The sequence below is a fragment of the Oryctolagus cuniculus genome, chromosome 19, assembly GCF_051225735.1.
Source record: "Oryctolagus cuniculus isolate XC-2025 breed Fujian yellow rabbit chromosome 19, ASM5122573v1, whole genome shotgun sequence".
NCBI lineage: Eukaryota > Metazoa > Chordata > Mammalia > Lagomorpha > Leporidae > Oryctolagus > Oryctolagus cuniculus.
In genome coordinates this window covers 64,812,480-64,822,985 of record NC_142885.1, presented here as the reverse complement: position 1 = coordinate 64,822,985, position 10,506 = coordinate 64,812,480, and the positions used below count along the sequence as shown (strand labels likewise).

Here is a 10,506-nt window from a genome sequence, read left to right as displayed (position 1 = left end):
GCTCCCAGCCTACAGAAGTTGACTGAAATTCACTCAGGCGTGGAGAAGCTGCTGGGCTCCTTGGAGAGAGGAAGAGGCCAGCCAGAAGACCCTTAGGAACCCTGAGAGCTGAGCTGATCCCAGGATCTGCAAGGCCTTTGAAGCTCGCCCAGCGGTGGGGCAGGGCGCGCTGGCAGGGCCCGAGAGCAGGGAGCTGGGCAGAGGTTGCCATAATCTAGGCCTCGGAGGCCGTGAATCACTTCCGCTCCCAGAGCGGCTTCCTCTTCTCCCAATCCCCCACCCCAGAGTCCCCCATCAGGCCCCCACAGCCCAGGGCGGGCACCTCCCACCCTCTTCCAGTCTGTCTTCCACGGCCCCCCAAAATCAAGTCCTAGGACTCGTTCCTTCACCCACGCTGGCTTCCCCCGGGTCAGTCTCCTCAGCCCCACCTGTTATGTGCTACTCTGCGGCTGAAGCCGACAGCCTCATTTTGAGCTCTGGCCTCTCCCTAAACAGGTCTGATGGGCTGATTAAGTTCTCCCAGTACACCTTTGAAAATCCTAACAAACACATCACACACCCACATCACCAAGTCCCCTGGAGACACTGGGTGGGGCAGACCCGTCCCCTCCCTAGTGCCCTCCCGCCAGCCCCCTGAGCCGCTGCCTCTCTGCAGTCCTCCCTCGGTGCCTGGATGGCGGCAGCAGGGGCAGGCGAGGAACAGCTGCCGGCCTGAGCCCCAGAGAAATGGGGGAGGGGGCTGAGGGCTCTCACCCTCACACAGCAGCCTCCGGAATGCTCAGTAGTGCAGTTCCGTTGAAGACCCCCTGGCCAGTGAGAAGGGAAGGGGCACCCACCGTATTCAGCACCACTGCTGACACACAACGTCCAGGCCACAGCAGCCTCTCTGGGGACAGCCGCTCCTCCCCCAGGGCTCACAGGCGCTCCTGGGTAAGCCCGCCCACACACAACACACACAGCCTCGCACAAAACAACACTTTATTCAGAGGAAGGTGGCTGATGGGAGGCGAGACCTGATGTGGGAATCCTGGATTCTAGTCCTGGCTCGGTCACCAACACCCTGCGTCCCTCCCCGAGCCTGGGGGAGTCTCCCCACCTTGGGAGCTGAGGCTGGTGTTTGGGCAGTGGGGGTCCCTGCCAGCATGGACGCTCAGCTGAAAATGATGCCAAGACGCTCAGAGCAAGAGCTGTGTACAGAGGACCTGCCCTGCCACAAACTCCAAGGGTCACCTCCGCACAGCTCCTGGTCGGGCAGAGCCTACCGGGCCCTGGCAGCACAGGGGGCTGGCGCCCAGGCTGGAGCAGTGGGCGAGGGCCAGGGAGCTCTCCTGGGCCTCAGCAGAAGCGGCCTTCGAAGTGTGGTCTACACCAAACACAGAGGCCCCTGGGAAGCCGCCTGGGGGCCATCCGAGGCTGGAAGGAAAACGGCGACCTTTGACCCAGCAGAGGGCAGAGGAGGGAAGGGAGCACCAAGCCAGAGCTGCACAGCAGGGCAGAGCAAACTGGCCGTCACCATGGCCTGGTCACACAGCAACCCCCTCCAGACTGCACCCCTCTCGGGCGGGGCGGCTCAGTGCCTCCGGCATCGCCTGGCCCTCCCAGCCGGGCCGCTGTCACCTGCCCAAAAGCCACCGTTTCTGAAAGCTGACCCGTGGACTCCTGACTACCTACAGGCCACCTACGTCCAAGCACAGCACCCAGCTACTTCTATCCGTAAACCTAACTAAGGCCACACCAAAGCACCGCAAGGGAAACCCTAAGGATCCAGTGACTGAAACACCTGCAGCGTTGGCAGTGAACGCACCCGGGCTGGCTCTGGGTGGCAGCTTCAGTTCATCTCTAAGCCAGTTGCTAAGGAAGCCCCCCGCCCACAGGCTGTCCGGAAGCAAGAATCCGGGTCTGTCCTGGAGGAAGTGCTGTATGAAACAGACCCCAAGCCCCACCCCAGGCCTCCAACCAGCACCTTACTGAGGGAGGCTCGCTCAGCTAGAGGACAGGAAAAGGTAAGCCTCCTAGAGGAGCTGGGAGCCGGCCAGCCTTGCCCAGAGGTCAGAGGTCAGAGGTCAGAGCTCCGGACAAACCGCCCCTCCCCCCAGCCCCCCACGCCAGCTCCGCTCCCACCAAGCCGAGAACTGGAGGCCGCTCTGCCCACGTCCACGGAGAGACCTAGCCGGGGCACTGAGGGAAGGCACACGGGATGCATGTCACCACCGGGGGGGCGGGGGGCCCTGGGTGCCCCACCTGAGGTCAAACCCTCTGCACAGCCACCAGCGGGGGCACCTCTCCTTTTTCAATGCTTTTAATGCTTTTCAGATGCTGAGAGGTTGTTGCGACAGTCAGAGGCTGTGCTGGTGGCGGGGAGAGGCCCCCCCGCCCACCCCCACTTCCCCCAGGAGACGCTGGTGGGGCCCGCACCCCCCCGCCCCCGCCCCGAGCCCCAGCTTGTGCAGCACAGAGTTCTCTTCAGTGTGGTCCTGCTGCTCCTCCCCCAGTCTCCCCCCACGCCAGGGGGAGCGGAGCCTCGGGTGTCTCCTAGGAGCTGACCACGTGCCCAGACCAGGTCTCGTGTTTGGTGCCCGGAGCCAGGTGGGTGATGACAACCTCCACGGCCTGCAGCTTCTCGTTCTTGGGTGGGATGCAGCACATCTTGTAGGTGACTTCGTCGCCTTCCACGGGGACGTACTCCCCCTCCACGCTGCGGGGGCCAGAGAGAGCGCACGGTCAGCACCCACGCCAGGGAAAGCCAGAGAGAGTGCACGGTCAGCACCCACGCCAGGGAAAGCCCCACAGGGCTCAGTTCCCCCTGCCCAGAGGACCACCAGGGAGCCGCCCCCGGCACCGGAGAGGCTGAGCTCAGGCGTCTGTGCGGTGTGGGGCAAGCACAGCCAGTCCGAGGCTGTGCAGGCGTGGACAGGCAGGGACAGCCAGTCCAAGGCTGCGCGGGCCAAGCACAGGAGTGTGGAGATGGCCCGGGGAACAGCCCCGAGCTCCGCGGCACACGGCCCGGGGCCCCGGAGGCCCAGAAACCGAGCCGGGTCTTGGCCCTGGGACTCCGCGGACAGCCAGTGAGCCTTCAAGGGCTCCCTCTGTGCTTTAAGCCCGTTTTGGGAGGGGCCCTCTCCCTGTCACCCCCACCCCTACCGAAGGCTCCCTTCCTTTCCAGGGACAAGAGCTGCATATGATGGCCCCCTTTGATGAGACCCTGGGAAAGTCCCCTCTGGATTCCACACACCACGGCCAGCCAGCACCTCCCAGGACGGTTTGTTTTGTGCGTAGAATCTTAATGCAGATAGCGTTTCCCTCTTTGATTTGTCCACCAGGAAGCTCAAGCTCACAGCGCACTTGTTTGCTGACATCCCCCACCCCATGCTTTCCCTATTGGCTTGTTTTCATACGGCATTGCGTACGTCTACGTTATTAGCCACACATCCTTCCTGGAAAGAGGCCGTGGGGAGATGCTCTTGGGCACCCAGGCACGTGCACACGTGTATCTGAGACACATCGCTTTAGTCTCTTCCTCGTGTCTGTACTGGCTGGGGGTCTGTATCCCTAGGGGCCGGAGGGTGGGCACACAGCTGGTGTGGCGTGGTGCTGGCTACCAGCTCTGCTGTGCACGGTGGGACTTGGCCTGCTGCTGTCTGCAATGAGACTGGGGATGCCGGCCAAGGCCCGGGGGTGGAGCACTTGGCCCGGGGGTGGAGCATAGGCCGCTGGGTCTAGCCCCATGGCTGAGGCCATGCGGGCCCCGCCCTGGGCTCCCCAGGGGCAGCCAGACACTCAGGAAGGAAGGGCGTCAGTAGCCAGAGGAGGAGAAAGGATCCAGCCCCAGACTTCCTTCCTGGAGCCGAGGGGCCGGGCAGCCCCCTACCCCACACACCTCACTAGGCTGCTTCCTGGACACAGGGCCGGAAGTGCCCCCAGCCCCAGCTCGCAGGGACGGCCCTCACACCACTCACACCCCTGCATCTGTGGCAGGACACACACACACGATGCACACACACGGGTGGGTGTTACTGGGTGGGGACCCAGCTCGGTTTCCGTGCCCGCGCCCCCGCGCCCACACTGCACATGTGCCCGAGCGCTCTTCAGTGCCAGCATCACGAGTCTGTGCACACGTGAACTGTCACCTGCAGCCTCGCCCACGCCCACGCTGCCCCCCCCCCCGTTCAGCCACGCCCCGAGCTCACGCACTGACTCACTCGGAGATGTGCAGGAAGATGTCAGGGCCGCCGTCCGCCGGGGTAATGAAGCCGTGGCCCTTGGACCGGCAGAAGCATTTGCACACTCCTTTGTAGACGGGGCCCTGGGAAGCCCGCACCGTCCTGGCAGAGAGGCAGTGGTCAGGGCCACCCGGCTCCGGCTGGCTCTCCCCCCGCCCCCCAGGCCCAGGCTCCAGGGAAGAGGCTGCTGCACAAGCCTGCACAGCTCGCCCAGGACTCTGCGCGGGGCGGAGGGGGCCGGGCTGCAGGAGCCCGGGCATCCCCCGTCACCACGCGCCGGGCCTGGAGCCCCTGCGGCCGGCACGCTGCCCCGCCGCTGTGCCCACTGCGCAGCTGAGGAAGTGGGCTTTTCCGTGGGGCTGGAGCCCAGGGACTCCCCCGCCCAGGCCCCCCAATGAGGCGCCCCCCAGTCTCAGCCCCCACCCCAGCTCAGGAAGCCGCCCCCAGGCAGTCCGAGACTCACGCCGAGAACGTCCTTGTCCGGCGAGTGGGCAGCGGGCTCGGGACCACGTTGCCCCGCAGCGGGGACGGGGAGCGCTCGCGGGCCCCCCGAGGGGTGTCCAGCAGCCCTCCTGGAGCCTGGTGGGTGGGGGGCTGCGACGGCGGGGGAGGCTCAGATGACATGGCTAACCTGCAGAGAGCGGGCAGGGCGCTCAGGGGGCGGGCCCAGGCGCCCACCGCGGGGTGGGGGGTGGGGCGGCTGCCTCCAACACAGTTCGGCACAGAAATGTCAGGCTGCTCCTGGGATGAGGGTGGCGCACGTCCCGGCACCCCGGGGCTCCTGCGGACTAGCTGGGAGAGGGAGCCAGGCCCGGCGGCACACCGCCCAGCCACGCCCAGGCATCCCTGGCCTTTAGCAGTCAGCAGTCCGGCCCTGAGGGGCTGCACACACCAGCACCCAGGACAAAGGCCTGGGGACGCTGTGGTGGCTGTGGACCCGGGCACCCAGCAGCGCGATCAGATTCCCTCGCGGCCCCTGGCGTGCGTGAGGATGTGGGCTCAGAGCAGCAGGGGGCCCGGAGGGGGCACTGGCGGCTGGAGGCGCAGGTGCGCAAGGCCGAGAGGGAGGCGTGAATCCGGGAGGCAGAGGCTCCCGGGCATCCTCGCCCCGCTCTGGGCTCGCTTTCCACAGGGGCAGTGGGGACCAGGAACCCGAGGGAGGGGCCACTCAAGTCCACGCGGCCAGGCAGGGCACAGCAGCCCTGGCTGGGGGCACAAGGCTCCCTAGGGGCTTCCGATTTACGCTAGGAGCTGGCCTCAAAATCCAGGTTCCCAACACCCGTGGAAGCCCTGGGAACTCCAAGAACACTGAGCCCCCCGTGCCCCCCGCCCCGCCCCGCGCCCACAGCATGCAAGGGCCCAGGCCTGCTGCATCGCCGGGCCACGCCCCCCGGGGGGACTCAGTTCTGTCCCTGGCGCGAGTGCTGTGGCTACCTCCTGACCCTTGTCTCAGCTGCAGCCCCGGCCAGGGAGGACCACGCGTTCAGGGAGCCCCCGCCTCCTAAAGCCCCGGCTGTTCAGCTGGGGGCCAGGGCACCAGCGTGACGTACTGGCACAGGTCATAGAGTGCTAGAATGTTCCAAGGCCCGGGGTTCTGGGAAGGGAGCTGCCCCAGGGGGAGGCCGCACGGGACAGCAGGTGGGACCTGGTGACTCTAGCGTGCGGCAGGAAGGCCTCCCCCCTCCCTCTTTTCTTCTGGAGTCAGGCACATCTGCCATCAAAGCCCACCACTTGCAGGCTGTGTGATCTTGGGCAAGTTACTTAACCTCTCTGGGCCTCTGTTCCCACATCTGGAAAATGGGAACTGTAATAGCCCTGACTGCATACCGTTGTTGTGAAGTTGAAATAAAGGAACACGCTAAGCACAGGGCACCCCACTGGCCCGCACAGGTGAGCAGCAATTGTCAGCTATGACTGTTGTCCTTATCATCATACAGTCACTCGACAAACATGTGCCCAGTACCTGGCCCCGGTCCTGGCAGTGGAGACATAGAACTGGGAGCCAAATAATAAACAGGCAAACAAATATATTGAAAAGCTGTTTGGCCTAGGGATTAAGACAGTGCTTGGGATCCTGCAGCCCATATCACAGTGCAGCAGGACTCCCACGTGGGAGACTCCGACCGAGTGCCCGCTCCCGGCTTCATCCTGGCCCAGCCCTGGCTGTACGTGTGCATTCGGGAGCTTTGGCTCTCTCTCTCTCTCTGCCTTTCAAATAAGCAACATGAATGTGTCACAGGTTTTACAAGAACGAGAAGGGGATAAACGTATGGGGCTGAGGCGCGGGGTGCCTGGCACGTGGTGGGGCCGCCGCTCTCGACGCCTGCATCCCACGTCAGAGAGCCTGGGTTCAGGTCCTGACTCCGCTTCCAACCCAGCTTCCTGCTCACGCACCGGGAGGCAGCAGGTGATGGCCCAGGGAACCGGGCCCCTGCACCCACGTGGGAGACCCGGACGGGGTTCCTGGCTCCTGGGTTGGCCTGGCCCAGCCCTGGCTGCTGTAGGCATCTGGGGAGTGACCCCACAGATGGGAGATCCATCACTGTCTCTCTCTCCCCCCACCTCTCCCTGCACGTGCAGGCTGGGCCTTGCACAATGAGCATGGAGGGGGGTGCTGTGTGCTATGGGATGTGGCACAGCACCCTGGGCCACAACACCCGCCCTAAGGCTGGATCTTAAGTAGCATTGGTGCCCAAGGCCCAGCGGTGCTCACGGGGCACAGGCCAGCAGCAGATGGCCACATTCTCGCTCGCCAAGCGGGGAGCCGGGGAGCCCGGGAGCCAGCGAGCACAGGGCCTGGGGGGAGGGGCACGCTGCCGGGGGACCCAGAAGCCTTCACCACCACCCAGCCAGCCTCTCGGGGCCCTGGTGCGAAGAACAGCAGCTGGGCGAGCAGAGCAGGCCTGGCCAGGAGCCAGCCCACCCCCCAGCAGGCCCGGCGGGGGCGGGGGTGGGGGATGAAAGGCCTCAGTGTGGGTCAGAGTCCAGCTGCACAGAAAACAGCTGGGGGGGGGGTGGAGTGGCTAGTCTCCCAGAAGCCAGCTCTGGGGCGCACTTGGATGGGGCCTGTGGTGGCCCCAGCCCCACCCACCAGCACGGAACAGCCATGCATGGCCTTGGGGTGTCCCGGTGGAGAGGGCAGGGGCAGGGCCTGCCCTTAAACTCCCCATGCTGGAGGAGGGGTGGGTTGAAACTGAAGCCTGCAGCTGCCGTCCTACCTCCTGGCCTACAACAAACCCGGATGAGCCACGCCCCAGGCCGCCACAACTGTGTGCTTGGATGTGAGCGAGTGCCCGTGTGCATGTGCACCGGGGACCCACGGGGACCCCAGAGCCGGCTTCTGGGTGACTGGCCACCCCCACCAGCCTGTGTCCACACACACAGCTGTGCCTCTGGACCTGCACGCACGGGTCCACCTGCACCTGCCTGCTCCACTCCAGCAGCCAGGGCCTGGCAGGTGCACCTGTGCCCCGCCCCCTCAGGTTACAGCCCTGCCCGGCCAGCTCTGAACCAGGGCTGCTGAAATTCCTGCCCTCCAGGGGCTTCTGTGGGGAGGGGTTCAGCCAGCCACAAAACAGCAGTGCCCTGGGGCAGGCCACGGTCCCCTCCTTTCAGTCCCATTTCTCGGAGAGGAAAACTGAGACACAGGGTCAGACAGTGGCAAGGCTGCCGAGAAAAAACAAGTGGGGGAGAAGGGCTGGAGGAGCGGGTTAAAGCAGAAGCTGCCCCCCCGTTCGGACGAGCGCTGGCAAGGCCACACCCACCCTGACGTGCCCAGGGAGGGGTGTGTCAGCAGGGCCTCTACCCTGAGAGCTGAGGGGAGAAGGGGCCCAGGGCCCAAAATAGCCTGGAATTTTCCATAGGCCCTGCAGCACGGCCCCTCCTGGGTCTCCTCCCATACCCACCCATGCAGAGGCCCCGGGAACCACCAGCCCCCCTCGGCCCTACCCCCTGAAGGCTTCTGAGCCGGGAAGCCCCGGGCTCACTCCAGGAAAGGGAGCCTTGGCAGGGCTATCAGCCACTCACACCTTAGCGAGAGAGACTTCATTCAACAGGTTCCGTCCTTGGGAGCGCCAGAGCTCTGCTTGATCTAATCAGATAAAGCCTAAGCCTGCACCTGCCTGGAAAAGGCCGACGCCCTGAGCGTCCACGGGCTTCCGGCTGGAGCTGACCAGACTGGCCATCACCTAGGGGCTCTCTCAGCCCCAGGGCCAGGAGAGGCTGCCAGGGAATGCGTGTGGAATGAAGTGGGGGTGGGGGGAGGGGTGGTTCCACCGCCCAGCAGTTTGTGTGGAGTTCTGTGGGATTACCGACACAAGCTAGATGGATCTTTGCATCAACCCAGCAGGGGCAGGTGCACGTATCAAGCCCATTTCACAGATGCGGAAGCCAAGGCACAGAGTGCTGAAGCCAGGGCTTCTCACTTTGGTGCACTGAGCAATCTCTGGGGACCCGGTCCTGCATTTCTGGGCAGCCCCAGGGACGGCCCGGTGCAGCAGGGTGGCAGGGCCCAGGCCTAGGGCCTCGGAGGCGGTAATGTCACCTCGGGCAGAGGGTTCCTCCTGCGCACGGTGAGGCAGAGCCCCAGACTCCCCCCAGCCCAGCCCGGCTGAGCCCCAGCCAGGCAGAGCAAGCGGGCCCGGCGCGGGCAGGGGAGGCCCTGGGAGCCACAGAGGTGGAGACGACGCCAGAGGCTGCCAGGTGCCGGTGCCAGGCTGGGCCCCACTCCCCTCCATTGTTGTGCAGAGAACAGAATTCTGGAAAGTGAGGCGGCCAGGGGAGGAATGGGGAGGGGACGGCCTGGCTGGCTGGATCCCCCCGCCACCAGCCAATTGCACCACCACCAAGAAAAGTTCAAACAGCAGCGCAGTGGCCTGGCCACAGGGCTCAGCACACGGCCCCAGAGGGGGATCCCAGCTCCACGGCGCACTCCCCCCAGGCCAGGCGCTGCGGGGAGTAGCTCCAAGGACCAGTGCATCAGGAGCCCCGCCCAGGCCGTCCCTCCAACACCGCCCCCCCCAGCAGATGCAGTCACCCAGAGCCCACCCCTGCACCTGCCCCAGCTGTGCCCGCACAGCCCCGGGGAGGGGTGAGGGGAGAGGGGGAGGGCTGGGAACCGGACCCGGGCCCTGCATTATTCATGCTCCCGGCCTCCCTCCTGTTCTCACAGCTTCAGGCCTGACTGTGTGACCCCTGGCAGGCACCTCACTGTCCCCTCATCTGTCAGACGCTGTCCCCTAGACAAGCGCACGGCCGGCTCAGGCAACAATAGCCGTGGCGGGCACCGAGCAATCCGAAATAATCCCTGGCTCCCGCTCCTGTCCCGCTGATGGGACACAAACCCCAGGGCCCGACTCTGCCGCTCAGCAGAACAAAGAAAGACCCTCCCCTCCCTGAGCCTCCCACCCTCTACCCCTGCCCAGGGCCCAGCCCTCCTCCTCCTGACCCCGAACTCTGCGCTCCCAGCCCGGCCGCTCCGCCCCGGTTCCTGGCCAGCGCGGGGCACCGTCCCACGGTCACTCCCCGACCAGACACAGGGAGCGGCGACCCCGGAGCCCGCCTAAGGCGTGGCTTCCAGGGCGGGGAGGGGCCGCGGGCGCACAGCGGGGAGCAGAGCCCCGGGGGGAGTCCGGGACCCGGGGGCGAGGCGGGGGTCAGCTGGGCTGGGTCAGCCGGCGGACCAGAAGGGCTCGACGGGGCGCAGAGAGCCTCAGCAGGGCCAAAATGCAGGCGCGAGGCGCCCCGGTGAGCCCGCGCACGGCGGGCTCGGACGCCGGGAAAAGTTTCGTCCCCGGCCAGCAGGTGGGGAGCCCAGGCAGGCGCGCGCTCCCCAGCTCCCGCGCCCGGACGCCGCCCCGCCAGACACCGACCCGCGGCTGCGTTTCCGGCCCGCGGCCCAGGAGCGGCCAGCGCGGCCCGCGGAAGTGTCCCCCCTCCCGGGCGCGCGCCCCCGCGGCTACGCCTCCCCCGGGCCGGCCAATCGCGCGGCGCCAGGACGGCGCCCCCACCCCGCGCAGACCCGGCCCGGCCTGTCCAGGCAGGGGGCCGGCAGGAGCCCCCGCCCCCCACGCCGCCGCATCCACGCCCCCGCCCACGGGCCACGCAGAAAAGCCGAGGGCCCGACGTCGGCCCGCAGCGCCACGACCGCACGGAGGCCACACCCGCGCTGCCCCGGGGAAGCCCCCGGCCGCGAGCTGGAAGCCCCTGCACGAGGTGCGCACAAAGGGGGCGCAGAGCAGGCCGCCGGCCCCGCGGCTCCCGGGGCTCCAGGGCCGGGGGCGCCCCA

The 10,506-nt window shown here is 66.5% G+C and overlaps 2 protein-coding genes across 6 annotated transcripts in view; one reads left to right on the top strand and one right to left on the bottom strand.

The window, feature by feature from the left end:
- Positions 1-961: 961 nt before the first annotated feature.
- CARHSP1 (calcium regulated heat stable protein 1) overlaps positions 962-10,506 on the bottom strand; it is a 9,734-nt gene continuing 189 nt past the window's right edge. The window contains exons 2-4 of the mRNA XM_051847402.3: positions 4,684-4,851; positions 4,200-4,322; positions 962-2,695 (exon numbers count right to left, since the gene is read on the bottom strand). Coding sequence (XP_051703362.1) covers positions 2,533-2,695; positions 4,200-4,322; positions 4,684-4,844 — 447 coding nt within the window. The 5' untranslated portion in view covers positions 4,845-4,851 and the 3' untranslated portion in view covers positions 962-2,532. The remainder of the gene's footprint in view (positions 2,696-4,199; positions 4,323-4,683; positions 4,852-10,506) is intronic.
- The window catches only part of LITAFD (LITAF domain containing), a 26,270-nt gene continuing 20,621 nt past the window's right edge, over positions 4,858-10,506 (top strand). For 2 of the 5 annotated variants that reach the window (XR_016225932.1, XR_016225933.1), the window contains exon 1: positions 4,858-10,433. The gene's annotated coding sequence lies outside the window, so the exon portion shown is untranslated. The remainder of the gene's footprint in view (positions 10,434-10,506) is intronic. The other 3 variants (XM_089321236.1, XM_089321238.1, XM_051847398.3) reach the window with 3 other exon arrangements.